This window comes from Fusarium graminearum, chromosome 2, assembly GCF_000240135.3.
Source record: "Fusarium graminearum PH-1 chromosome 2, whole genome shotgun sequence".
Classification (NCBI taxonomy): Eukaryota; Fungi; Ascomycota; class Sordariomycetes; order Hypocreales; family Nectriaceae; genus Fusarium; species Fusarium graminearum.
Window position 1 is genome coordinate 457,740 of NC_026475.1, and position 27,193 is coordinate 484,932.

Below are 27,193 nucleotides of genomic sequence, written 5' to 3' on the forward strand. Positions count from 1 at the left end.
TCGCACCGTTTTGCGCGTGATTATACACTACCAGCAGCACCACAGACTGAGACCTATTTCAGGCGTTCGTGTCCCGCAGAATTCTCAACAGAAACTCGCGGGTCGGATGAATTGGAACAGCGAGAACCGTCGGTAGATGAAAATAATGACGCATATAGCATCCAGGTACCATGTCCGGATCGATCCGGATAGATTAGAGTGTTGTATCGCACCGGATGCCTGGGAGACCAGCGTCGGTCACGGACAGTTTGACAAGACAACGAGGATCCTGAAGATCAGATAAGTGGTTCGGAAGTTGGGGAGACTCTGAAACTGCCGCTTAGTTATCTCGTGAGTGTAAAGCAGCCTACGAAGACGACCTGGACCCCTGCTAGCCCTGCCACTTCCCGTGTCTTCAGACTCAGTTACTAAGCGGCAAAATCTCTCGCATTCGCAATTTCCAGACTTGTTCCATCAGCCTCATTCTTGATCCACAGAAACCTTCAAGGATAGCTCGATCAACAATGCATTTAGCCAGATTTAGTAGTTCCATTCGCTGTATTGTCCGGCAAATCCCACCGTCGGACATGGAAAAAGACCGCCATGTTTGTAAGAATCTGACACAAACTTAACAAGTCTTTCTTTATAATAAGTCTCCTGCCTGATAATTTAACATGTTTTACCAGCATCAAGCACTATTGTTTAATTCCTATCTTTGTTCATTCAGATTGTGTTGATCTGGAGGTTGTGGCTACTCATCCAGCCAGGGCTACTTTTCGTCCACTACCAATACCATACCACCAAACATCAACATGGAATCCTCCGATAGCATCGACTCGACGGTCTACGAACCAACACCTCTCAAAGAAAACCCCAACGATGACTCCGAATGGAAGATGAAGTCAGAAGTCATCGGCTTCAAAGAACGAGACAAGTCTTCAGGCGTACCCGACAGAGAACTCGGCGTCACATGGAACAACCTCACCGTGGATGTTATTGCCGCCGATGCCGCTATCCATGAGAACGTCCTCTCTCAGTACAACCTTCCAAGGCTTATCAAAGAGTCTCGACAAAAGTCACCACTCAAGACTATCCTCGACAACAGCCATGGCTGTGTCAAGCCTGGAGAGATGCTTCTAGTCCTAGGTCGTCCTGGGTCTGGATGCACTACACTTCTCAACATGATCTCCAACAAGAGACGCGGTTATGCCAGCGTCAAGGGCGATGTCTTCTATGGCTCAATGACGGCTGAGGAGGCCAAGAGATATCGCGGTCAGATCGTCATGAACAACGAAGAAGAAGTATTCTATCCCGCCCTGACGGTCGGCCAGACCATGGACTTTGCTTCTCGTCTCAAGCTCCCCTTTCAGCTCCCCCAGGGTGTCAACTCACATGAAGAACTTCGAACTGAGACTAGAGACTTCCTTCTGAAATCTATGGGTATCGAACACACCATTGACACCAAGGTCGGCGATGCGTTTGTAAGAGGCGTGAGCGGTGGCGAACGCAAGCGTGTGTCCATCATTGAGACTATGGCCACCCAGGGCTCAGTATTCTGTTGGGACAACTCTACTCGTGGTCTAGACGCAAGCACGTAAGTACACCCAAGGAACCCTTTGACTTTCCCTCTAACAAATCATAGTGCTTTGGATTATACCAAGGCTATCCGCGCAATGACCGATGTCATGGGCCTAGCTTCCGTCGTTACCCTCTACCAAGCCGGTAACGGTATCTACGACCTCTTCGACAAAGTCCTTGTTCTAGACGAAGGACAACAAGTCTACTACGGTCCTCTCAAGGAAGCCAAACCTTTCATGGAGAGCATGGGTTTCATCTGTCAACATGGAGCTAATGTTGCAGACTACCTTACCGGTGTGACTGTTCCTACCGAGAGACAGATCCATCAAGACTATCGGAACCGATTCCCGCGAACGGCAAAAGCCCTCCGGGCTGAGTACGAAAAGTCACCAATCTACGAACGAGCACGATCTGAATACGACTATCCTACCACTGAGATTGCCAAGGAAAAGACAAAGGCTTTTCAAGAGGGCGTCCGCCAGTTCAAGGACAAGAAATTGCCGGACAGCGATCCCATGACGGTCGGTTTCTTGGATCAGACCAAGGCCTGCATCATCCGTCAGTATCAAATCGTTCTCGGAGACAAGGCCACCTTCTTCATCAAGCAGATATCAATGATCGTCCAAGCCCTTATCGCCGGTTCTCTATTCTACAACGCTCCAGATAATTCAAGCGGCCTATTCGTCAAGTCCGGTGCCGTCTTTGTCGCCCTTCTCTCCAACTCGCTCGTTTCCATGTCTGAGGTCACTGATTCCTTCACTGGTCGCCCTGTTCTTCTCAAGCACAAGTCCTTTGCCATGTATCATCCTGCCGCATTCTGTATTGCTCAGATTGCTGCTGATATACCAATCATATTGCTGCAAGTCACTACATTTTCTGTCGTGGAGTATTTCATGGTTGGACTTACCAGGACTGCTGGGCACTTTTTCACCTTCTGGATCATCTTGGTTGCTATCACCATTGTAAGTTAACACCCTGACAATCTACAACACACGACTAACATCTTACGATAGTGCATCACCGCCCTCTTCCGAGCCGTCGGAGCTGCCTTCAAGAATTTCGACGATGCTTCCAAGGTCTCCGGCCTTGTCATCACTGCTACAATCATGTACTCGGGCTATCTCATCCAGAAGCCCTTGATGCACGATTGGTTTGTCTGGATCTTCTGGATCGACCCTCTGGCATACGCCTTCGACGCTCTACTCTCGAACGAATTCCACGGAAAGATCATCCCTTGTGTCGGCAACAGTCTTGTTCCCAGTGGTCCTGGCTTCAACAATGGCGATCACCAGGCTTGTGCTGGTGTAGGTGGAGCGAAGCCCGGTCAGACTTTCGTTACTGGCGATGACTACTTGGCTTCTCTTTCCTATGGATATGATCACCTTTGGAGAAACTTTGGTATCATCTGGGCTTGGTGGCTTCTCTTCGTCGCTATCACCATCTTTTTCACCTCCAAGTGGCATGCCTCTTCCGAGGATGGTCCATCTCTGGTCATCCCACGAGAGAACGCTCACATCACCGCAGCCCTTCGCCAGTCCGACGAAGAGGGTCAGACCAAGGGCGAGAAGAAGATGGTTGGTAGTCAAGAAGATGGTGTCATCTCGGGTGATGACACCGACACCAGCGCTGTCGCCGATAATCTCGTTCGCAACACTTCGGTTTTTACTTGGAAGAACCTGACTTACACCGTCAAGACACCCTCTGGAGATCGCGTTCTTCTCGATAACGTCCAAGGTTGGGTCAAGCCCGGTATGCTAGGAGCCCTCATGGGCGCCTCTGGTGCTGGAAAGACAACTCTTCTCGACGTCCTTGCACAGCGCAAGACAGATGGCACTATCCGCGGTTCAATCATGGTCGATGGGCGTCCTCTACCAGTTTCTTTCCAGCGCTCAGCAGGTTACTGTGAGCAGCTTGATGTACATGAACCCTATGCTACCGTCCGCGAAGCCCTCGAGTTCTCCGCCCTACTCCGACAAAGCCGTGACACACCTCGCGAGGAGAAGCTGAAGTATGTTGACACTATCATCGACCTTCTCGAACTTCACGACATCGCCGACACCCTCATTGGAAAGGTTGGTGCCGGATTGAGCGTTGAACAGCGCAAGCGTGTCACCATTGGTGTTGAACTTGTGTCTAAGCCTAGCATTCTTATCTTCCTGGACGAGCCTACTTCTGGTCTTGATGGGCAATCTGCTTACAACACTGTTCGCTTCCTTCGAAAGCTGGCTGCTGTCGGCCAAGCTGTCCTTGTCACCATCCACCAACCTTCAGCTCAACTATTCTCCCAGTTCGATACACTTCTTCTCCTTGCCAAGGGTGGCAAGACTGTGTACTTTGGTGACATCGGTGATCAAGCCAAGACTGTCTCTGGCTACTTTGGACGCTATGGTGCTCCTTGCCCCAAGGATGTTAACCCAGCTGAGTTCATCATCGATGTTGTCTCTGGTCATTTGTCCCAAGGCAAAGACTGGAACCAAGTTTGGCTATCCTCACCCGAACACGCTACCGTCGAGAAGGAACTTGACCACATGATCACTGATGCCGCTTCCAAGCCCCCTGGTACAACTGAAGACGGTAATGAGTTTGCCACATCGCTTTGGGAACAGACCAAACTCGTCACCCAGCGTATGAACGTATCCCTGTACCGCAACACAGATTACATCAACAACAAGTATGCGCTCCACGTCTTCTCAGCTCTCTTCAACGGTTTTACCTTTTGGCAAATTGGCTCATCGGTCGCTGAGCTCCAACTGAAGCTGTTCACCATCTTCAACTTCATCTTTGTGGCACCCGGTGTCATGGCTCAGCTCCAGCCTTTGTTCATCCAGCGTCGAGATATCTTTGAGACGCGTGAGAAGAAGTCCAAGATGTACTCCTGGGTTGCTTTCGTCACCGGTCTCATTGTTTCCGAAGTTCCCTATCTTTGTGTCTGCGCTGTCATCTACTATGTCTGCTGGTACTACACCGTCGGTTTCTCTGATCACTCATCTCGCGCCGGTGCAACCTTTTTCGTCATGCTCATGTACGAGTTCATCTACACTGGTATCGGCCAGTTCATCGCCGCCTATGCACCCAGCGAAGTCTTCGCATCGCTTGTGAACCCCCTCATCATCACTATCCTTGTATCCTTCTGTGGTGTCCTTGTGCCATACGCTAGCATGCAGGTCTTCTGGCGATACTGGCTCTACTACATCAACCCGTTCAACTACTTGATGAGCAGTATGCTTACCTTTGGCGTGTGGGGTGCTGAAGTCAAGTGCAAGGATAAGGAGTTCGCTCGCTTTAGTCCTCCCAATGGTACTACCTGTGGCGAGTATCTCTCTGAGTGGCTCACCAAGGTTCCCAGTAACCTCATCAACCCTGATGCTACCGATGAGTGCATGGTGTGCTCGTACACCAAGGGCGAGGATTACCTTCGCACTCTCAACATCAAGGAGTACTCCTATGGTTGGAGGAATGCTGGTATCACCGCTGCCTTTGTCTTTACTTCCTATGCTCTCGTTTATATCTTGATGAAGCTCCGAACAAAGGCTTCCAAAAAGGCAGAGTAAACATGACCTTTTGGCAATGATTTTCAGATTCCATTTTATAGACTTTAAAACATAGACTTAATTAGACTTTCTACTTCTAGACATATCTACCAATTTATACCACATTATGTATTAATGTCTCTCCTCGTGCAGTTATTCTATTCGTGTCAGAGTGCCGTTTCTTAAGACTTGAGATGTGTTTGAACCGGGGTTATACTTTGGTTCGCAATTGTCCTCTTGTCTAGTACTGTGTAGCACTTTATCCAACATCCACCTGCTTCCAGTCACCAGATATCCTTCTAGTTCTCACTACGCGTTACCGCCTAGGTATAACGCGGCCTTTCATGTAACTTGCGTCGTGTGTCGTCTGGTCGATCAGCTGGAGCATTTGCTAAATATATACTGCTGATATTTAGACTCGATTGTCTAAGAGTTAGACCAAGGTTGTAAGCTCGTTCGCTACTAGAGTACTTAAACTTGTCATCAGACTAAAGGCTTCGTAACTCGGACTATTTGGGGTCTCCTGACTATTTCTATGCGTTTCGTTCGGCGTATGAAGACAAAAAGCTCCTAATCAGGTCAGTAGGTTTTTAGCGGTGACTTACAGCCATCATATGCACTCTCCATATACACAAGCACATCAACAAACAAGCAAAAATAAGGGAACATTGACACCTAAGTCAAGCACAGAAGATAGTGTGGTAACTACTAATCAATTACGATCACACGGGACTTCATGTATCCCTTCACCCAGGTCTTCGAGATATTCATCACTTACACGCGTGACGACCCCACTGGGATGACTAACCATCCTGGATTGTGCATCGGGCATCGGGCTAAGTCTCGGATCAATGCTTTCGGAAGCTCGGATAATTCTCATCTTGGTCAGACTGACAGAGGTCTTAAGCAGAAGTTGAGTGCGGATCAAGATGACTGCCATTTAAAAGAAGAATATCTACTCAAAAAAGAACTCAAGAATCAAACATCGATAAAAGAAAATGACAATTTTCAACGGTGTCAACGGCCATACCAACGGCTCTCAGCCGTCATCCTTCAAGAACGGCAAAGTCTCCACCTTGTCTAACACAACTTCTATATCATTGACTTTGTCTGATCTCTTTGATGAAAACATCACTGCCAAGATCCTTCATGCTGCTGAGACCGGGTTAATAAACAACGTGAGACAGAAGCCCAACTTGGCAGAAAAATGCTAACATTTGTTATCAGAACCCACCATTGGCATACCCTGAATATGTCCCCCAGACTGGACCAGAGACCGGCAAATATGTCCTTCGAGAAAAGCTGTTTTGGACATGTGGTTTCTTCCCAGGCTCCATATACTCCCTGATCGAACGTATGATCAAGTTCCCGCAAGCTTCACCAGGAGGTTCGAAAAAGCAGCAGCTTCTACAGCAACTACTCACCGTCGCGCGATCTTGGTCTGACCCGCTTCACGACTATGCCAAGCGAACAGACACACACGACATGTCTTTCATGATCCAGCCCTCCATGAGAGTCCGTTGGGAGGTTTTACACGATTTCGACGCTCTACAGTCTATCATCACAGCTGCACAATCGCTCTATTCCAGATACAACTCCAACGTTGGCGCTATCCGCTCGTGGGATATCTTGTCGCAAGATGGAGTCGACATTTCGAGTATGACGGATGACTTCCTTGTTATCATCGACTCAATGTGTAATCTCGATCTATTATACTATGCAGCAGCACAGACTGGCCAAACCGAGATGGCTGAAGCAGCGACAACCCACGCCAAAGCCCTGATGAAGGCTCTTTTCCGACCTGAAACCGATGAGTCTGTCGGAAGAACCATGTACAGTACCTTCCATGTTGTCAACTTCGACCCCAAAAACGGATCTGTCAAGGAGAAGAGGACCGGCCAAGGATACGCCGCAAACTCAACCTGGGCCCGTGGACAAGCCTGGGGCATCCTCGGATACTCGCAAACATACAACTGGACCAAGGATACCCAATTCCTCGATGCAGCTATAGGGCTTGCTGAGTACTTCATCTTCAGACTCCTCAAGTCCCCCGACTGTGTCGAGGTACCTATACCCGGCGAGAACCGCACCAAGGGCCGTTATGTACCACTTTGGGATTTTGATGCGCCCATTGATACCTCTGCTCCATTGCGAGACTCATCTGCGGGTATTATTGCGGCGAACGGTATGCTGGTGCTCTCACAAGCTTTGGCCGGTAGTGGTTCGTACGAACTCAGCGAAAGGTATCGATTGATGGCTATTAGAATCGTCAAAGACACACTTGACTTTTCTCTATCACAAGAGAAGTCAAAGTTTGCGCTAAAACCCGACGGAACCTTTCAAGTCCAGGACTTGGAGCCCAACAGTCATTTTGAGGCTATTCTGAAGAACGCTACGGCGAATCACAATGCAAAGGATTACAAAAGATACTGGGATCATGGACTGGTTTATGGGGATTATTATTTGATTGAATTTGGAAACAGGTTGCTCAAGATGGGTTTGGCATAGGTACATAGATCCCATGTTGTTTTAAGTATTTACGATGAGAAGAATATATAAGTAAATCATAAAGTATGTTCTGACTTAGTTCAAAGTCCAATTATCCATAGGAAAAGGAGCTCCTTGATCGTCGATAGTCTGTGCCGTAAACATCATATCGTCGAAACTAATTACTCGATCCAACTGCATAAAGTCCTGGTCCATGAGAACCGTAGAGATAGCAGATAGCTCATCCGGAGAATTGTGCTCCAAGCCGGGGTTTGTAGGCGATATCTGAGGTAGAAAGTTGAGCTGGTCGTTTGAAATTTGTGTATGCGTGGGGTCGAAGGGGAGTCCAGTATTCGTTGGTCGTGTATCGAATGTTGTATTCAAAGCTCCCACCGCCCCCGTGCCCTCACTCCGGATGTTATTTCGAGTAAACTCATGTCCCTGGGGAGTCTGGGTAGAAATGTGATCGACAAAGCCGTCGGTGGAATATCCAACTACATCAGGAGAGTACTCTGGATTCTCTGTGCACTTTTGGTAAAGAGCACGTAACTGAGCACTGTACTTTCCAGCGAGGGATGTTTTCGACTTTGCTTCGCATATTGGACCTGCCCATCGCTTGGCAAAATGGTCAAGGCTGTCGATCAAAACCCAGAACTCAGAAGCCAAGACTGTTTTATAGTATCTCCAATGCACTACACGTTCGTCAGCGCGGGTTAATGGAAGTAACCTTGAAAGACCTACCTAGCAGTGCTCGAGCACTAACAAAGACACAGAATGCAAATTGGCTGTTCACTGGACTATTCTCTGCCGTATACTTGAGATACTTTTGAGTGATTGTCGCCGTCTCTGCCGCCGCAATTTGGCATGTTTCGGCACTATGTGCACTGGGCATCCTGACTATACTTGTCCACTGGGGTGCTGGATATGCTATCTGCTGGTGTAGCAAAATCATCGAGGTATTGTGAGTGATGTGAGCGAGGGTAAGGTTCGGATCCATGTTAATGATGGTCGGTCGTCTGGAAATGTTGGAGTCTTTCCACTTTTGAGGTAAGAACATTTTCCAACTTGGAGGTGGTCAGTTAACGACTTGTGCAGAAAAGGCAAAAGACTCACTGAACGAGGCGAAGATCCAACTCCTTGAATCTGGTAAGCCAGTTGCCGACTTCCTGGCGATCTTTGAAATTGATCCTTTGTTGAAGAAAGTATGTAGTAACCCGACTCAAAGACTCGGTTGCTTCGATGCAATATGCAAAAGCGCCCACAGTGGTCATATCGACTGTATCATTCCTCTTGGATGCTGTGGTATTTGTTGATGGCGTTTCTGTTGGTGCTTCTGTAACTTGTTCGGGGCTTGGATAATGAGCTGGAAGGAAGACGATCGAGTTGCCCATCTTTGCTGCAGACCGATCCCAAATACCGAAGTAGGGCGTTAATACTGTTTCTACCTTGTGCCAAAGACCTCCATCGGCAGGAAGTCTTCTACGAACGTCGTCTGATGTTAAGCTTGTGTTCCACCTATCAAGGTTAGTATGGTTGGTATGACTCTCGCCGTTGTAAACTTACCCAGTCATGACAGAACAGAGCCTGTGGTGTGGTTAGCGTTTCTATCTGCTCCAGACCCGCAGTTTACATACCTATCCAAGTTGAAGATACTCCAAAAGACTCGTCTTCGTTCTTCTTCCTGTGCCCAATTCTGTGCTGGCGGTAGGGATGTTAAAGGTTTGAGGAGAGGTCCCTGTTGTCGATCATCAAACTCAACACTGAGCTGCAGATATTCGACGGTCCTCGTGAGCGAACCTATAATAGGCCAAGCCCGGGCTATGTCTCCGTTGCCCATCTAGAGTGGTCGTTAGATAGGTTCACCAGTAAGTGGAGAAACTCCTACATCCGTAAATGCTATTATACTTAGAGCTTGTAAGTTCTCAACCGACATACCATCCATGCCGGACAAGATAACTATACTTCTGGATTTGGATGTCCATATCTCAGTCTCCTTCTCCGATATCTTGTCGCTACCGAGGTCCACGAAGCGGATGGCAGCAACCACTATGGCGTGCAGTAGCACAGTGAGACATGGTAATTGCTCATGGTTGTAAAACCGGCTTCTGAAACGAGTTTCATGTAGTATTGGTATCCATGGTTGAACCAGGATGAAATATGCGTTGATGACTTCTTCTAATAGCTCTGGTGGTGGTAATTGGCTTGTCGTGCTTCCAAGCTCGCCAAGTTGACTGGCCAACTCTATGTTTGGATTGCCACAGCTATCAACTCGTCTCCTCTTCCGAGGCTGCTGATGGACATCGTTCGGGGATGAGAGAGATGCTGTTCCAGGCGTCGCGTGCTGAGTCTGAGCCAAAGCGCTATTGATAGTCTGCAGTGGTAGTGTGACGCCAGCACTGGATACTAAGCCACGAAGTTCTTGTATGAGGCTTGAGAATGCTCCAATGAGTTGTGATGAGTCGACTGACGGGTTTGAATTATTGGCGTTTGAGCCTTGGTACACTGTATTCTCAAGAGCCTCTGATGCTGTTAGTAAAAGCCTAGGTCTTCACTGTTATACCTACCGACTCTGCGACTTAGGCCTTCTATGACTCCAGTCTTGACTCCGGGTTTGTTCTTCTTGAGGTCATAGATACATGGCGCGTCTGTTTTGGTCAGTAACCAATAAACTTGGCCTTATCGTTGGGGTTGTGTAACGTACCCAGCCTTTGGCAATGGTTGCATGTTGGCTTATCTCTCGAACAACGGAGCTTCCTTCGTCTACATCCCTGACACGAAGGAACCTCGGTATCCGCAGTAGTGGACCCATTCCCAGTGTTCGGCGACTGTATGTTTTGATGGTTCATGTCTGTAACTTGTGGCTTTACGATCGCTCGCCCGCTGCCCGATGGATGATGCATACGTAAAAAGTAAATGACAGTTGAAGGAGCGGAGTTATTTGTGTCGATCAGCAACTGGAAAGCAAGCTTGAGAGTGGTTTCTCCATGGGGAAGTGTAGCTAAGCGCACCAATAATGTCTGCTCTTGGAGTGTTCGGAGATGAATCTCCCGATGCCCGAAGTTGGGTTAGCTCACATCATTCGATCAGGAGCAGGACAAAGGTACATACATTCAATGAAGATATCAATTGTGAGTTGACACATTTTAAACACTTGAGTGCCATCATAGAAAGCATACTCTGTACTAACGCACCAAAATGCCACCGCTACCAGGATTCTCCGATAACAAGTTCGAAAGCCGAGACGACTTTATCGAGGCCATTATCGCACTCATAAGTCCCCTCAATAAATACTTCTCACCAGATAAATCTCGAATTCGTATACCGGTAGCAACAGGTGCACATTTCGATGAGTCGGCTGCCCAGCTAGAAGGTTTTGCGAGGCCACTGTGGGCGATTGCACCATTGCTCTACGGATACGACTCTATCAAAAACAAAGAGCTAGTAGCTCGCGTCGACGAATTAGTCCAGCCATGGGTTCAGGGCTTCATAGCAGGGACAGATCCAGAGCACTCCGAATATTGGGGTGCTATGAACCACATGGATCAGAAAATGGTCGAAGCTGAGATGATTGCATTTGCCCTTATCGCCGCACCAAACCGATTTTACAACCCGCTGAGTGACAGTCAAAAGAACAACGTCAAATCCTGGCTCAGCTCCATCAACGGAAAGCAGATGCCCCGAAATAATTGGAGATGGTTCCGCGTATTCTGCAACTTGGCCCTAGTCAAGACCTGCGGTGTGCCTCTTTCTCAAGTCCAATCTGAACTAGATGCAGATCTTGATATATTAGATAGCTTCTATCTCGAGGATGGGTGGTCAGGTGACGGACCATGGCAAACAGTCGAGCAGGCGATCCAAGAGCAGGAGCTTACCAAAAAGACTGGACGTCGAGATGCCATTGGAGTGGGACGACAAGCAGACTACTACTCTGGAAGCTTCGCCATTCAATTCAGCCAGGTTCTTTACTCAAAGTTCGCTGCCGACCTGGACGAGAAGAGATGTGAGATGTATCGACAAAGAGCACGTGACTTTGGCTCACAGATATGGAGATACTTTGATGCTCAAGGTGAATTAGAACGCAGGATCAGATCGCTGGAAGTACTGACAACATAAAGGTTCTTCTATTCCTTTCGGTCGATCGTTGACATATCGATTTGCCTGTGGAGGATTCTTCGGTGCTTTGGCATTTGCAAAAGTCCCTGGTATGCCTAAGCCGCTTGATTCACCAGGGGCTATCAAAGGCTTCCTCACACGGCATCTCAGATGGTGGGCTCACAATTCGGCTGACATATTTGGTACTGATGGTACCCTTACCATTGGATGGCTATATCCGTATGCTAAAGTCTACCTTGCCTCAGAAACAGCTAACTAACAAGACACAGAAACATGTTTATGGCCGAAGATTACAACTCTCCGCAATCAGTTTACTGGTCTCTTAAAACTCTCATCGCTGTTGGTCTAGCCGATGATGACGAGTTTTGGGCCTCAGAAGAATCGGAATACCCAGCCTTTGACCCTCCAACACAAACAATCGTCGCTCCCCAACAAATCCTATGCAATCACCCACTCGGAAACCATCACTTCATGCTTTCTCCCGGTCAATTTGTGGCTTGGCCAATGAAGGCCAATCAGGCGAAATACTCCAAGTTTGCCTATTCTTCAGCTTTTGGTTTCTCTGTGCCTACAGGACCTCTCATTCAACAGATCGCCCCGGACAATCAGCTGGCATTGAGTAGGGATGGTGGAGAAACCTGGGCTGTGAAATGGAAGTGCGATGCGGTGACGTTTGGGAATTTGAGGACGAAATTACACAACGGGTCCCACGCCGATGTTACGATCGCCAGTGTGACATGGTATCCCTGGGGCGATCGAGCGGTGGCTGTTGACACCATTCTTGTGCCGCCCACCGACCAGTGGCCAGACTGGCATATTCGGATGCATCGCATACGCTGCAACAAAAGCATTCCTTCTCTTCATACTATTGAAGGTGGATTTGCTATCCATGGCCGAAAGGCCGCCGATGGCATGATCCTACCAACGATCGACACACTCGACGACGCCACGCCAGGCAAATCTGAAGGAATCTACTCAGATAATGTTTCAACACTGATCTCCTCGGAAGATGGATGTAGTGGTATCTCGATTGAGGCTCTACTGGACCGATTCAAAACACCAGTCGAGAGCTACGCGCTGAAACCCGATTCAAACACCAATATCGTTCGCCAACGAACACTCATCCCAGCCGCAGCGGTGTCAATTTCGGGGGGACTGGAACCCCAGCAAGAACTTTTGATTCAGACTTCCGTGTTTTCCATCTCGTCAAAGGCCAACGGGGGTATCTCAGATGACGAATCTTGTCTCAGAGATCGCTGGCTAAACCGCCCTTCAGTTGATGTGGCAGGTTTTGAACACATGTAATCAACAGCCATTCTCTCAGCATTGAGAATGTTAAAGAGGATTTCCCAACACTCAAACTCTCTGTCTAACTGGAAGGGAAACGGTGACTTGTTTTGTTCAACAATAGTAGAATATTCGCTGAAGACACCGCATTGGGAAGGTCAATACCACGGTATGACTGAAAGATGAGCCACGTTTGATTATTCAACGAACATCCATAATGTGCGACTTTCCTATAATGATAATATCGCTAAATTGAACAATCCATTGGCTACAGAGACGAAATACAGGTTCCTCCAAGGATGGCTAGTGGCAAGACAACCAATATACCTGAAAACCATGTGCTACTCCAATGTTTTGCTCGAATAACTCTTAAAAGCCAGCCTGTTAACCGTATATCGTGATTTTGCAGAACAGTGTATTGCGATATTCTTTTTTTCTCTGTTCGGTTTGATCTTTGAATACTCATGGACTTCTGCATTGCGGCCTGATCAGGTCGAAATAAGACGTCCTGTATCTTGAGTTCAAAAAAACAAAGAGTCAGATCTAGAGCCATCTTCAATTTGCAACCATGGCACCCAAGAAAGACGCCTCTCGGTCGTATAATAATAGCGTTGGACTGTACTACGCCGAATCTAGCCAATTAGAAGTGGGTTCAGAGAAGGCAACCGAAGGCAACCTCGATACTATCGATGAATACTTGACACCAACTTCGGGTTTGAGGCCTACCCATGGGTCACACGGTATTCCTGCTTGGCTCTTACTTTGGTCTTATAATAATCTGATCAGTTGCCAGCCACATCACCGTCGCCAATCAAAAAAATGCCACCCCGTAGGAGGGTGATCTGGGTTTGGACTTGTGTAAGTTCAAATCACAAACGTATTACTTTGAGTGGCCTCGGAATGCTGATAGGATCTCAGTGTTCCTGTGGAAATGGATCTATGAAGGTCAGCGTTGATCCGTGTCCTTTTTGCGGATTTCCTCGTTGTCCTAACTGCCCAACCAGCAGGATATATAGTCGCTCTTGATGCGCATGATTCATGAGTTTTTCAGCGTTGTATTATTCGCACATCAGTCGCCACAGTCACTTCAAAATAAAATCCCCTGCCAAGATGCAATGTCCAGACCACTAAAAAGAAGCGTAACACAATGCGCCTATAACGAATGTCAACCCGTTGAGGGTTGCGCATGTGCTCCAAATTTCTCCATCCACGACCGTTGGAAACCACGATATGGCATGCAGGTCGATTCTATTGGATCACGTGAGAATCTCACATATCTCGAAATGGTCAGGGAGCATGATCCTGATGTACCGGAGATTTCCACTTTCATCCTGCCTGACCCAAGGTCACAACGATGGAAACGAATATCATCGTATATCGAATCCTTCTGTGAAGGAGCTTCATTCGTTTTGGACAACTCGGTTTCTGGTGATTCTAATAACCCTGGGTTCCGGGACTTGCAGGAACCCCGAGCTTGGGTTTCGGACTGGGATGGTTCTGCTCAATTGCTTCCACCGTCTGAAAGAACGTATGGCAGAGTACTTAACTATCTTGAGCTTTACGCAGTCTTGCAGAAAAAGGTGAGCAACTAATTATTTGTTTCATTGAGTTATGCGACTTGCATCTGAAATGTCAAAAATATTAATTATATCCTTTTACGTAGCCATTCTCTATCCGCACTCCGAATGCCACTGTTAGCCATCGTCGAAGCATGTATGTAACTTCTGTACGCATTGTCAGGACAAGTCATATGTTCGGAGTCTAACATATAGCAAGATATGTAAATTACCCCAATGGAACAAGTATTCTGACTCTTATGAGAACAGCCCTGGTGCATCAGCGCGAGGCCTTCCAAGAATTATTTGCTACCTATATTAGCGAGAAACCAACACCTCAAATCGGTCTCGGAGAGTCTGTAGGTGGCCTTTCTATAACATCATTCCCAAATTTCGACACGCTGACATTGTGCTCTGTTCACAGAGCTGGTGGAATGATCACTTTGTTATTTCGTTTACTCTTCCCTTCTTTGCTATTAGGTTCGAAGACCGAGAAGATATAAGGAGAATCTTCAATGATCGGAAGCCGTTTCGATCTCGCATAAACCTCTCCTTTCTAGGCATAAATCGCCCAGAGCCGAAAGAACCTTCAGAGAGCAGTACAGGGGTATTCCTGCACCGAGCGGCATGCGCATTCATGATCACAGGCAAGAGTGAGCGCTACTGGACTGCTGTATTTCTGGACGAAGACTTCGCCGATGAAGTACCAAAGTTATCTGTGGAAGAAGAGGAAGATGTTGCAGTTGGTGGCATAGACCCCATCATTGTCGATGCAAAGTTCAACTCTGCTGACACAATTGTTTCACCAAGGGCTTATGCTCTTGCAGCTTTGGCAGCCACCCTCGAAGGGATCGCTGAGCATCATGCTTACATCCAGGAAGAATATGCGGCTAGTCTCTATCAACATGTAAGTACCTGTCCGCTCTGAACACCCCCCAGAGACGTACAAGTGCATCACAAATCTGATCAAGCGGAACCTATAGACCGCAGATCACCGACAATATACACCCAAAAGATTTATGTCCGAAAAGCATCAAGAATGGAGGATTCAATTCCAAGAGTCTATAGGTCATGTCAGAAACACTACTCTCCAAATACTCCGAAAATTCAACGAGTTTCTTGGCCAAGATGTTTGCATCAGCCCTGAGGGCCTCCCTTGTAGCCCCCAATGGCTGAGTGTGGCGGACGAGCCCAATGCTAAGAAGTCTTTGGGGAGGGTCGTTGCGTCGCGCAATAGATTGCGAGAGATTAGTTACGAGCTGGATTATCTGGTTGACGAAGCTAGACGTGAGGTACGTAGTGATCTTGAGCTCGTCTCAATGTAGTGAGATGGAGCAACAGCTAATTTGGCAATGTAGAGCAAGAACTCTCATGTAGACGAACAACAGATACTTTCCCGCCAGCTACAACAATTTACGGTGGCTGCATTGGTACCACGATATTGTTTCTCCTGAAGGACACAGGCTAAGGCTAATAGGTCCTCGGTATACTCAATCTTATTGCCCAAATCTACAGTGGTCGACCAGAGATAGGCGATTCATCGGCATGGGCAGGATTTCTTTTCATCTTGATTTTCAGCATTGTAGTAGGGGGACTCACCTTGTCCGTCCTCTTTTGGGAGGGTATTTGTTTGTTGCCAGATATTATATCCTCACGGTTGCACGGGTTATGGCCTTTGTTTCAATATGTGGCTCAAGCTATTGCAAGTTTTAATACTGTTGAAGTGATGACTGTCTCTGCATTATGGATAGTTACTACTATACAGCGCCTTTTCACTTTAATAGTGAACTATTTTAGAGTATAATATGGCAATTCTACTATGTTTATAAAAGTGGCATTGATGCTACTCACTGCTAATTTGATCTAGACAGGAAAGGCAGGTCTACGTGTTGGTTGTGGATGCATCTTGGAGACACGGAGCTCCGGACAAACCTGTCTCCGGTCTTCTATGAGTCATGTACGCCCTTCAGGGGACACATGTACTCTGTAGAAATGCTGAGATTCCTCAGGGTTACCAATTAGTCTCAAAAAACTACCTCAAACTTTATTTTCTATTGAATTTCTAGAGTTTGATTGTTGAAGATATCTCCTCCTATCATGCCGTCAGCAACTCGTCAAGACCAGATCCTATTGGTTCCCTGGGACCCCAGCTCAACAGAGCACGTCAATCGTATCTATGAACAGAGAGTTCAATGCGGCTGGGATAAACAGCGAGTCGACGGATGGAAAACGAAGCAGACCTCAGGAGAAAAGTGTATATTTTGGATTGTGAGTCCATGGCTTCAGTAGAATACGTAATAACTTGTGCTAATCTACTTAGACACTTCGACCGGAGAACCCTCAGACACGCGAATCCCTTGAACTTCATTTCGATGCATTCCCCGCTGTAAGTTCATTATACGATGTCTCAAAGCCAATGACTAACAGGTTCATAGGAGAAAGAGCCATTGGTAGACACCGCCGACAGCCTCCGAGCCAAGCCACGAACGCCATCACACACAAAGTTTTACCCAGTCGGCCACATCTCGCTTGACCATACCAATGAGAAGATGGGAGACTTCGTTCTGGACCTTCCCGAGAAAGGAGTCTATTGGATCAAAACCTTTTACATTTCCAAAGCACTGCGAAGCAAAGGCATCGGACGCGCCGCTATGGACCTTGTTGAATCAATGGCCATTGACGAGCCGCTATGTGCCAAGACCCTAGCCATCGACACTGCCCAGAAGGATACGCAAAAGAGGATTTACAGAGAGAAAGGGGTGGAACTAGCTGTAAGTTTTATATCTTGTGACATGAAGCCTTTCGCTGACAGTTTTGCAGTCTACTAACCAGGAATGGTATGAACGAAGGGGATACAGGTTGATTCATACGGAACCCGACTTCTACACGGACCCTGAAGAGCCCCCAGTTGATGCTGTATTCCTTAGGAGGGACATTGCATAGAATTCCGTAACTGGATATTGCTTGTTGGCGTTGGACACAATGGCATCGGAATGGTTCGAACAGTAATTACTCCATAATTATTTGGGAGTATAATGAGACACACCTCTTACCCAGCTGGGGCGGAATTGAAATATGCTGTAGTTATTCTCGTCTCTGAAGCAGAGGCTTCAGTGAAATGCTTCGAGCTTAATCAAGATTGTCCTTACCACTTGTCTTGTTCTGAAATAGCTGTGTAGTTTATATCAACAACCATGGCCAAAAACCAGCGTTAGCAAGTCACCGGCCAGCACCCATGTGAGAGATTCCAAGTCAGTGACTGAAGAAATAATGCTTTTTGATATACTGATGTTCACAAGTCAGTACTTTAGTCTATGAATATGAAAGGCCCTAAAGTACTGGTCCGGAGGTCATGGGATCTCAGAGTAATATCGTGCATCTTGATTACTAAGTTCAGACAGATATCATTTCAAACGCTCACTGTCAATAACACTGGTCTCGGGGTTGTGCTAATGACCCCAGAGATACCCATTATAGTCGATACTTGTTGAATACCCAGGGAGGGAAGAGGAAAAAAAGCTGGATGGAAGCAACGCATTTTATGCCCAGCTGAACCTTATATTAGGGCAGGGCAACCAAAAAAAAAAAAAAAAAAAAAAAAAAAAAACAGGTCCTGCGTAAGCATTAGAGTCATGATGCTCGAAAAAGTGTGATTGAAGATGGAAACCTTATCGTCAGGTATGTGGGATGCTTTGCCCGTTCCGCGACGGGAAGTTCTCTGTGAGCTATTGACATTCGTAGAGCTCTAGTGGTGGATGTTTTGGGGAGAAGGTTTTGGCCGAGAAGTTCGTATAACATAACGGGTCGGGGCTTTATTGTGAATATGGTTCTTGGGAATCGGATTGCTCGGTGGTTGGGCGTCGTGGCTAATCGGCCTTGAATCGCTTGTCGTAGAGATGAGCGAGGGACTTTGTTTGGGAACAAGGACGAATGTAGAGTTTTTGAGAGTGTAGCAATGGATCTGTTATGTTGTCTTATCCCATTTGTCTGTTATATGACGGTCTCAAGTGTAGGTGTTGAGATGACAGCGTTTGAAAACTCTTGAAAGCGACGAATGTAACGTATGAAAAGAGAGGGAGGGAGGTGCAGCTGCACGATAAGAACGAGGGCAGAATCTAGATAAAGTTGAACTTGATTAGCCCTCCAGATTCATAAACCATAACGCTTGTTGTGGTTATGTCGTTACGTCCCATACAGAGATTGAATAGACTCTCTGCTATTGGCGTTATGGAGGGACTTCAAGCCTATATTCCATTGATATCCTAATTTATTGAATACCCGAAGAAAAGTATATATACACGTAAAATTGTAGCTGCACCATACGGACTATCGTAGATCATGCTAGTCCCAAGCTTCGAAGAAACGAACAGCCTGGTAAAAAGCCTCGTTCTTGGCAAAGGCCTGCTGGGGATCCGACGTATTCGCACGAACTGCAAATCCATGAGTCGTTCCACTGTACAGAGCCGAAGAAAACGGCTTTCCAATCTTTGTGAGGATCGCGTTGGTCTCCGCCTGTCTAGGCTGGGGGAAGATGTTGTCGTCGGCTAAAGAATAGTCAGCTTCCACTCAAGTTAGAGAACAATAACGAGAGCAGAACCTACCTGCGCCAGCAATAGAAACAGGCTTTGTGACAGCCTCAATTTCTTCAGTCTGTAATAAACTTGGATGCGCCGTGAAGCCAACATCTACTCCACCCTTCTTATCAAGCTGACGGAAAACATATCGTCCACCGTAGCAATAGCCAGTCGCAGCAACCTTGCTAACCTTGAGCTCTTCACGAATGTACTTGATTGCCTTGGCAACCACAGGGTCGGTCACGCTGGGACGGTACTTGGCCAGAAACTCAGTCACGTTGAAGCCGGGTGTATCTTCGCTTGGTGCTGGGGACCCTTTGAACAAATCTGGTGCGACGGTGATGTAGCCCTCCTTGGCAAATTTGTCGACCAACCTAGGTCCAGCTGGTCAGTAAGAGTGATAATTATTGTGAGAGGTCACCTTACTCTTTGTTCTCTTTAAGTTTGAGACCGTAGATGTCTGTCAAAAACAGCACCCCAACCCTGGTTCCTGGCGTCTTGTAGCCCAACGACTTGTGTGGCTTCGATACGTACAGAGTCACTGTTATTGATTTGTTAGACACTTCGAGAACAAAAACGCGGCAAAACGTGAAACATGTACTACTGACATCCTTGATACTTGACCTCTTCTCCCCTAAGATGACTGCTTTCAGTGGTTGCAGCCTCCGCTCCCAGGGCGATAGACGAAGCAAGCGAGAGTATAACAGCAATTGGATTGAGGAACTTCATTTTCGTAGAGCTACAGTGCTGAAGCCAACTGCAAAATGAAGAAAGTGGTGAGACGCAGGAAGAGGGGTTTGATATAGAGTTTGCTGAGATAAGTAACCTGGGCCTACCCACGTAATCAAACAAACAGGCTAAAAAGAAAAAGAAAAAGTCTCTTTCGTCATTAATGCAACACGCAATTACTACCAAACTTGTTCCTGACTTGGAAATATCGGAGCTAGGCAAACCTTGCCCCAGGGTATCAGAAATGATAGTCACTGAAGCATGCGAGACAAAATTACCAAGTCACCTTTGTACTACTTGAATGAGACTCTTGAGGTCATTCCTTTGTGCCCTGGTTTGTAGTGGCCAAGCTTTTTGTCACCTCCTGGCTTCGCTGTAACGCTGGAGCGGGGTTTGGAGTATCGGAGATTTATGCATTTATGCTTATTTGCGATAATGATAAGTATTTGTACTGATATTGGACATACACTATATACGTGACAAAGTATCGTCATTCATTCTGATTCATCATCCAGACAGGCCCAAAACTCAAGGCAGAGGAATCGATTGTCTGTGGTTGATGAACAGGCCCTCTGGATCATATCGAGCCTTGATTTGCTTGAGACGTTCGAAGTTGCCATCATACAGGCGAGAGCTCCATTCCTTCTCAGTAAGCTCAGTGTCGGCATAGTTGACGAAGCCCCGAAGCTTGGCACCGCCCTTGACAAGTGAGTCTTCGAAGGGCTTGATAGAGGCTCTCATGTAGCTAATACCATCACTAGGGTAGGCGCCAATGGCATTGGCATCCCAGCGAATCAACCAAAGATTCTTGCCGTGGGCATAGGCCGTGTCGCTATCCTTGATAGACCGAGAGACGCCACCCCAGAGATCCATGTATCCGAACTTGGTCATGTCGGTGCGGTTGAAAGCCAGAGTGGTGCCCTCGAAGAGGATCTGGGCTTGCTTGACAGTAAGAGGGTGGTCGGTGGTGGTAGTCAGAGACTGAGTGTAGAAGGATCGGCCTCCGAGAGCTCCACCGTTGGGCTGGTTCATACCAGGTCCAGCGACAGCGACTTCGAGATCCCACCAGGGAAGGACAGTGCTCTTGACCGCAGTATTGGAGCTAATAGTCTTGAGCTTCTTGACAAGAGGGGCCATGACGCTGTCAAACGAAGAAGGGTTGCCGTAGAAGTATCCAGTACCATCGTAGGGAGGAGCCATGATGTTCCATCGGAACGCCCAAGTGTCGGGGCAGTCCTTGCTGAGAGAGTAGTCCTGAATGGCTACGAGAGCCTTTGCGCCAGCCTCGGGGGTCAGGTCGCCCATAGACAGGGTGAAGTTGATAGCCTTGTCGAACTGAGGCTTGAAGGTCTTGGTCTTTGTGGAGAGGATGATACCAAACGAAGCGCCTGCTCCCTGGGCGGCCCAGAACAGGTCAGAGCCTTTCTTGGCGTTGACAATGGTTCCGTTGTACAGCATGTACTGGATCTCAACGAGATTATCCATGGGGGTTCCAAGGTATCGTGAAGTGGTACCGAAGCCGCCTCCGATGCTAGAGCCAGTGACACCAACGTGGGCGCCACGGACGTGAGGGACGTGACGACCGGCAGTATCCCAGAGGTACTTTTGAACGGGGCCGACATGGGTACCTCCGCCAAAGGTCAGAAGGGTGGACTTCTTATCATAGCTAACCTCGTCAAAGGCAGCCATGTTGATGACCAGGTTGCCAGGGATTCCAAAGCCGTTACCCTGGAACGAGTGGGCAGGCCCAAGAGCATTGGCCTTGACCTTTGATTCGCGCGCACACTTCAAGGCAGAGGCGACTTCGTCACTGTTTTCAGGGAAAGCGATGGCTTCAGGGTCAGGCTTGAGACGCTTCTGGAACATGACTGTTTCTTGGGCCCATGAACTGTCCGTGTCGATGACATTACGGATACCGGCGTCATCGAGGCATTTGGAGATGACATCGGCCTTGTTCTGGGCCAGGACAGTAGGAGCCAAAGACAGGAGGGCGACGGCGAGGCGTCGGAGGGAGCTTGGAGTGTCCATGTTCGCTGATCAGTGAGGATCGACGATAGGAAAGAAAAAGAGGTTGATATCAGTGGAAGATTTAGGGTTCTTTTTATACTAAACTTTCTGGTATGAACAGGTTTCGGCTCTTGGCTCGATAAGTGTAATCTAACCGATACTTTGGTTCCGTATTATGCAAAATGCGCTGCGCCTTATGCATCTTACTCAACTGCTACTCTGACAATTATACAAACTGTCACTCTTCTTACCCTGTTTGTCTTGGAACCTTGTAGTTAAAGGTCCGATGTCAGAAACAAACTTCCCAATCCAGAAATCTCCCTCAGGGGTATACAATGCAGGTTCAAAGCCAAGCCACACTCTATTTGACTTTACCTCAACTGCATATCTACCGGCATTAGATTCCTTCAAAGTTTTGTTCTTATCCTAGTGGAGAACTCACCGTTTCAAGGTCGTAGTGTCTCCACTACTACCAGGTTCGGGGTGTCTGGTTCCGGATCCTCGACCTTCTTGTTCTAGTTCACCTTCCGTTTCCTACGGATAAGGAAGGGATCATAGCTGTGACTATTCACATTTCGAGTGAGACAACTTCGTGGGCTTATCCGATTGATGGATTTAGCCTGTTGCCCAAAACGCGGATATCGCTGGTCGTAGGATGAAGCAGAATATTTAGTGCGGCGTGACACTTGGAAGGACGACAGCGTGATCACTCCATGTAATACGAAATTGTGACATATTCTCAAAGGATGACTTATGTTTATGTAAAATAGTCAGCATTGAATGTTTCGAGCTTACTTGTTTGTATTGCAACCCCTGCATCTAGGCGAGCTAGTCAGCCAACCCTGGATCCTTCAAATAGCCTCAATTACTACATGTGAACCTTTTCCGTGATACAATTAATATGAGAGTCTACCGCTTGCCGAGTCTACCGACGTACTCCGACTGGTGCGCTAGCACGTCACAGTTCCAGTGAATTAGGTGTAAACTTCGCTTCAAGCCCCTGATCGACATGGGAATAAGATTAATATAGTGATGGATTAAGTATAACAGCAGGCTATTAGATGATAAGAATACAAGTAACATTGGTATATGGCGCATTTTCAACGGGTATGTGAAGGTACAAATATCTTAAGATCTATGGACCGCTTCTCAACGGGCTGTGACAGTATAATTGATGGAAAGAAACAAAAGAAACAAATTTATGAATCGTTAGTCTCTCTATCTAGGGACTGGGCCTGGCACATGTCCGCATAAACACCCCTCCTGGCCTGGAGATCCTCATGCGTTCCAACCTCAGCCACCTTTCCACCAACAAGGACAAATATGATGTCTGCATCTCGAATAGTTGACAGTCTGTGAGCCACAGCTATCACGCTGCAGCCACTCTCCTTCCTCGTTTGCTCCAGAGCTTCTTGAACCAGCTTCTCAGAATGGGTATCCAGTGCTGAAGTAGCCTCGTCGAGAAGAAGTAGCTTCGGCTTGCGGATAAGGGCCCGTGCAATGGCGATACGTTGACGCTGGCCACCGGAAAAGGCTGTGCCGCGAGGACCACAGGGAGTGTCGAATCCTTCGGGCAGGGACGATGCAAATTCGAGGATATCGGCTTGTCGAGCAGCTTCGTTGAGTCTTTCGTCGGTTTTGTCTGTGGCATCACCTTCCAGACCCATCAAGATGTTTTCACGCACAGACCCTTCGTAGAGAATTGGCTCTTGCTGGACTATGGACATCTGGGAGCGGAACTGTCGAGGAGACATATCTTTGATATCTTGCTCACCCACACAAATCTTACCAGTGGTCGCGTCGTAGTAACGCTCCAACAGTGAGATCAGAGTGGACTTGCCGCAGCCACTGGGGCCAACAACGGCGACGAACTGAGAAGGACTAATATCCATTGACAGACCTTGAAGAACCTTTGTGCTTCTGCTCTTGTACTGAAAGTGCACATCGGTCACGCCGATAGGTTGATCGAAATCAGGGCACTTGTCCTTATTGTCATTGGTCTCACGAATGACGGCCTTCTCCTCTCGCAAGTTGAATAAGTAATTGGCGGCGCCCTTGGCCATGGTGAGACTAGTCAAGTTGGCAAACAGTTGGCTGGCAGCCTGTCCTGCGAACAAAACACCCATGAAGATAAGGAAGAACTGCTCGGAAGTATACTCGCCAGACGCCATGAGCCGTGAGCCGTACCAAAATCCAAGAGCCATGACAAGAAACTCAATCGATTGTGAGAATGCGTATGCAATCATGGAAACAGACAGCGACTTGATAGTCTTCATGACGATGCTAGAAAGTGTATCGGAATACTGCGTGATAAAGTCGGTCTCGGCGGTCAAGGATGCGACAGTTCGCAAAGAAGAAACTGCTTCGCTGGCGAGACTGGCGCTTTCTCGGAATCGGGCCTCATTGCCAGCATGTAGTTTAGACTCAAGGCGGACTTTGAAGTATCCAGATCCCATAAGAAGAGGTAAAGCAGCGAAAACCATGACAAGGGCGAGCTTCCACCCATACGCGATTGCCAGAATCGAACTGGCAGTGATGTTGACGAACATCACCACGATGACGAATATGTTTAAACCGAGAAGCTCCTGTAGGTGTGTGGGAATCGATGACAAAGTAGACGCCAAGGCGCCGGATGAGTTCTCTGGACGGTCAAAGAATTCAATGTCCAGTCCAACCATACGAGTGAACAGTTCCAAGCGGTACTGGTATGAGATGGTTTGCGAAACATGGTTGGCGATATAGCCAATGATACCATAGCAAACAAGGTTTCCAAGCGCGATGACAAAGAACATAAGAGCGTAGAAGTTGACATCCGAAGCAGAGGTGTCGGCTGAGAAGGCTGTAATGATTCGCGAAAATAGAAGAGCTTGACCGGGCCATGTCGCCGCAGCAATAGTGCAGCAAAGAGCAGACGTGATGATGTAAAGACGAAGAGCCTTCTGTTCCTTGACAACGAGGAATATACTTGATAGGATAGATCGGTCCTTGGGCTTCGACTCCTGGCCTTCGACGTCCCTGTACTTGTGAGTCTGCGCTGTGATAACACGACGCACCTCATCCTCTGTATCAAATGCATCGGGATTCTCGTCAGCACTTATGCCAGCCTTGATCTCTCTTCCAACAACAGAAAGGTTTTGTGCACGAATAAGCCGAGCGTAATGGGAGTCAAGCGCAAGGAGGTCATCATGGGTGCCCTGCTCAACGACCTGCCCATTAGAGAGGACCACGATGCTATCAGCGTCCCTGATAGTGGAAAGTCTATGGGCGATAACAAGTGTCGTCCGCTGTTGAGAAACGCGTGACAACGCCTTCTGCACGATACGTTCGGCGTTGGGATCAAGAGCACTGGTAGCTTCGTCAAGAAGGAGAATCTTGGGGTTGGAAACAACGCTACGAGCAATAGCGATTCTTTGCTTTTGACCGCCGCTTAGAGTGCCACCTCGCTCGCCAAGATAAGTGTCATAGCCATGCTCAAGGTTCTGAATAAAATCATGAGCGTAGCTGGCCTCGCACGCTTCTTGGACAAGCGTTCTCTGTTCCTTGAGAGGAAGGGCTTTCTGGCTGTCGGTAAAGCCCTTTGAAACGTTCTCAAATACGGTACCTCGGAAGAGCACTGGTTCCTACGCGAGATGTTAATTCACTGTAGAGGCGGCAAAATGCACTGATTCTCACCTGTTGAACAAGAGCCATCTGGGATCGAAACCACTTCACATTGAGTGTCGATATATCCACGCCATCGAGTAGTAAGCGGCCGCTGGATGGCAAATACCATCTCTCCAAGAGTCCGATAATTGTACTCTTACCTGAACCACTCGCGCCAACGAAAGCCGTAGTCTTGCCAGCTGGGATATCCAAGCTGATATCCTTCAGCACCTGTGTGTTCGGTCGTGAAGGGTAGGAAAACGAGATGTTCTCAACCTGAATATTTCCGTTGCACGCCTCAGGAACTTGCCCTTCGTTTGAAAGAGGATCGAGTAAGGAAGGCTTATCAAAGATTTGAAAGAGCTCGGATGCAGCTGCTGCACCGTTGACCAGAGCTGGGATCTGAGGGTACAGGAGACCAATGGAGGACGAGGCAAGAAGAACAGATAGAACGACGCTATAATCCCACGATTAGTATTTAATAGTCAAGAATTCGAAAGAAGAACATACGTAAAGACAGTACCGACGGAGTCAATCTCTCCGCTTCGATACATACGAAAGCCTTGCCAGAAAGCCAAAGCATTTCCAGAGTACATACAAAAGTACGTCGATGAGCTCATGATACCATATAGTAGTGACTTCTTCTTCCCATGGGTATGAGCTTCCTTGAGATAGTTGTCGTATCGCTCGCTCATTCTGCCATGTGCCCAGAATGCGTGGACAGTTCGAATAGAAGCCATGACTTCCTGTGCAAAGACGTTGGCTTGCGAGTGAATACCCGTGACCTTTGCTTCTATGGGAGCATCGAGCGACATAAAGACGCCCATGATGAGGAAGAAAAGGGGCACAACGGTGAGGGTGATGAGAGCCAGCTTCCATTGGACAGCGATGGCTACCACAAAGGCCGATGCAAACATGGCGAGTCCCTGGACTAGAAGTGATAACTTCTCGGCGATGCCCTGGTTAATGCGTGTCACGTTGGTTGTGAGCTGAGTCGCGGGGGATCCAACATTGGCGGTATCGAAATACCATATCTCTGTCCTCAGCAGCTTTTCGAGGACTCGCTGTCGAAGGACTCGTGTTGTTCGGACGCCGGATATGGTGATCGCTGTGGTAGCGACGTAGGCGAGGACGAATTTGCCTACGAAGAGGTAGGTGAACCAGAGCACAAACGAGTTGACCTCGGATTTGAACTCGTCAGGGTCGACAGAGCCTCCACCGAAGTCTGCCAGACGACCGGTGGCCTTTCCGAATAAGATAGCCATGACGGGCATAGCTGCTCCGCTCGCGATAGAACAAATAAGGGAGATGACGTTCAACACCCAGTCGAGGCGGTCGGCGAATTGAAAGGCGCGCTGTTATATGTTAGCTGTGTGAAGGGTTACTAGAGTAGAGTTTGTACCCATAGATCACTCAGCTGTGCTTGCTTCTCGACCTCATTTTGTTTTGTTGCTATTGAATCGTCGACCGAAGTCTTTCTCTTTTCGATTGCAGCATCCATGATGAATGGATGTTTGTGTGGTTGCTATTATTAGGTAGTTGGTGGAAGAATAAGAAAACAAGGGAAGGATAGAAGCCTGAAAGGCAAGAAAGTGAGAGACTGAGATTTGTTATTCAAGGATATGGGTGCAAGTTATGGGTAGCACCATCGAATATTTAAAACTGTTTGAACCTTTCAATGAGCCTGACATTCAGCAGTTATTAGGTAGTA

The 27,193-nt window shown here is 47.7% G+C and overlaps 8 protein-coding genes across 8 annotated transcripts; 4 read left to right on the forward strand and 4 right to left on the reverse strand.

Moving 5' to 3' along the window:
* Positions 1-791: 791 nt before the first annotated feature.
* Positions 792-5,108, forward strand: FGSG_08830 (uncharacterized protein; the record flags this gene model as incomplete). Its single annotated transcript, XM_011321582.1, has 3 exons — positions 792-1,573; positions 1,622-2,519; positions 2,571-5,108. 3 exons carry the CDS (start codon positions 792-794, stop codon positions 5,106-5,108), a joined length of 4,218 nt encoding a protein of 1,405 aa, XP_011319884.1.
* Positions 5,109-6,085: 977 nt separating this feature from the next.
* On the forward strand, positions 6,086-7,595 carry FGSG_08829 (uncharacterized protein; the record flags this gene model as incomplete). Its single annotated transcript, XM_011321583.1, has 2 exons — positions 6,086-6,265; positions 6,315-7,595. The coding sequence occupies 2 exons, from the start codon at positions 6,086-6,088 to the stop codon at positions 7,593-7,595; spliced, it is 1,461 nt and encodes a 486-aa protein (XP_011319885.1).
* A 691-nt stretch (positions 7,596-8,286) lies between these two features.
* Positions 8,287-10,383, reverse strand: FGSG_08828 (uncharacterized protein; the record flags this gene model as incomplete). The annotated part of the gene is made up of 7 exons (XM_011321584.1): positions 8,287-8,638; positions 8,684-9,053; positions 9,138-9,158; positions 9,209-9,411; positions 9,460-10,003; positions 10,139-10,190; positions 10,272-10,383. The coding sequence occupies 6 exons, from the start codon at positions 10,381-10,383 to the stop codon at positions 8,684-8,686; spliced, it is 1,302 nt and encodes a 433-aa protein (XP_011319886.1). The 3' UTR covers positions 8,287-8,638.
* Positions 10,384-10,769: 386 nt separating this feature from the next.
* Positions 10,770-12,992, forward strand: FGSG_08827 (uncharacterized protein; the record flags this gene model as incomplete). Its single annotated transcript, XM_011321585.1, has 3 exons — positions 10,770-11,574; positions 11,690-11,906; positions 11,957-12,992. 3 exons carry the CDS (start codon positions 10,770-10,772, stop codon positions 12,990-12,992), a joined length of 2,058 nt encoding a protein of 685 aa, XP_011319887.1.
* A 1,265-nt stretch (positions 12,993-14,257) lies between these two features.
* On the forward strand, positions 14,258-17,473 carry FGSG_08826 (uncharacterized protein; the record flags this gene model as incomplete). The annotated part of the gene is made up of 10 exons (XM_011321586.1): positions 14,258-14,554; positions 14,638-14,687; positions 14,778-14,889; positions 14,955-15,437; positions 15,514-15,822; positions 16,398-16,487; positions 16,613-16,798; positions 16,851-16,916; positions 16,966-17,301; positions 17,351-17,473. The coding sequence occupies 10 exons, from the start codon at positions 14,258-14,260 to the stop codon at positions 17,471-17,473; spliced, it is 2,052 nt and encodes a 683-aa protein (XP_011319888.1).
* A 1,308-nt stretch (positions 17,474-18,781) lies between these two features.
* On the reverse strand, positions 18,782-19,833 carry FGSG_08825 (uncharacterized protein; the record flags this gene model as incomplete). The annotated part of the gene is made up of 4 exons (XM_011321587.1): positions 18,782-19,074; positions 19,132-19,478; positions 19,531-19,645; positions 19,713-19,833. 4 exons carry the CDS (start codon positions 19,831-19,833, stop codon positions 18,872-18,874), a joined length of 786 nt encoding a protein of 261 aa, XP_011319889.1. The 3' UTR covers positions 18,782-18,871.
* A 528-nt stretch (positions 19,834-20,361) lies between these two features.
* Positions 20,362-21,861, reverse strand: FGSG_08824 (uncharacterized protein; the record flags this gene model as incomplete). Its single annotated transcript, XM_011321588.1, has 1 exon — positions 20,362-21,861. The coding sequence occupies one exon, from the start codon at positions 21,859-21,861 to the stop codon at positions 20,362-20,364; it is 1,500 nt and encodes a 499-aa protein (XP_011319890.1).
* A 1,178-nt stretch (positions 21,862-23,039) lies between these two features.
* On the reverse strand, positions 23,040-26,983 carry FGSG_08823 (uncharacterized protein; the record flags this gene model as incomplete). The annotated part of the gene is made up of 4 exons (XM_011321589.1): positions 23,040-25,460; positions 25,513-25,939; positions 25,993-26,837; positions 26,885-26,983. 4 exons carry the CDS (start codon positions 26,981-26,983, stop codon positions 23,040-23,042), a joined length of 3,792 nt encoding a protein of 1,263 aa, XP_011319891.1.
* Positions 26,984-27,193: the final 210 nt, after the last annotated feature.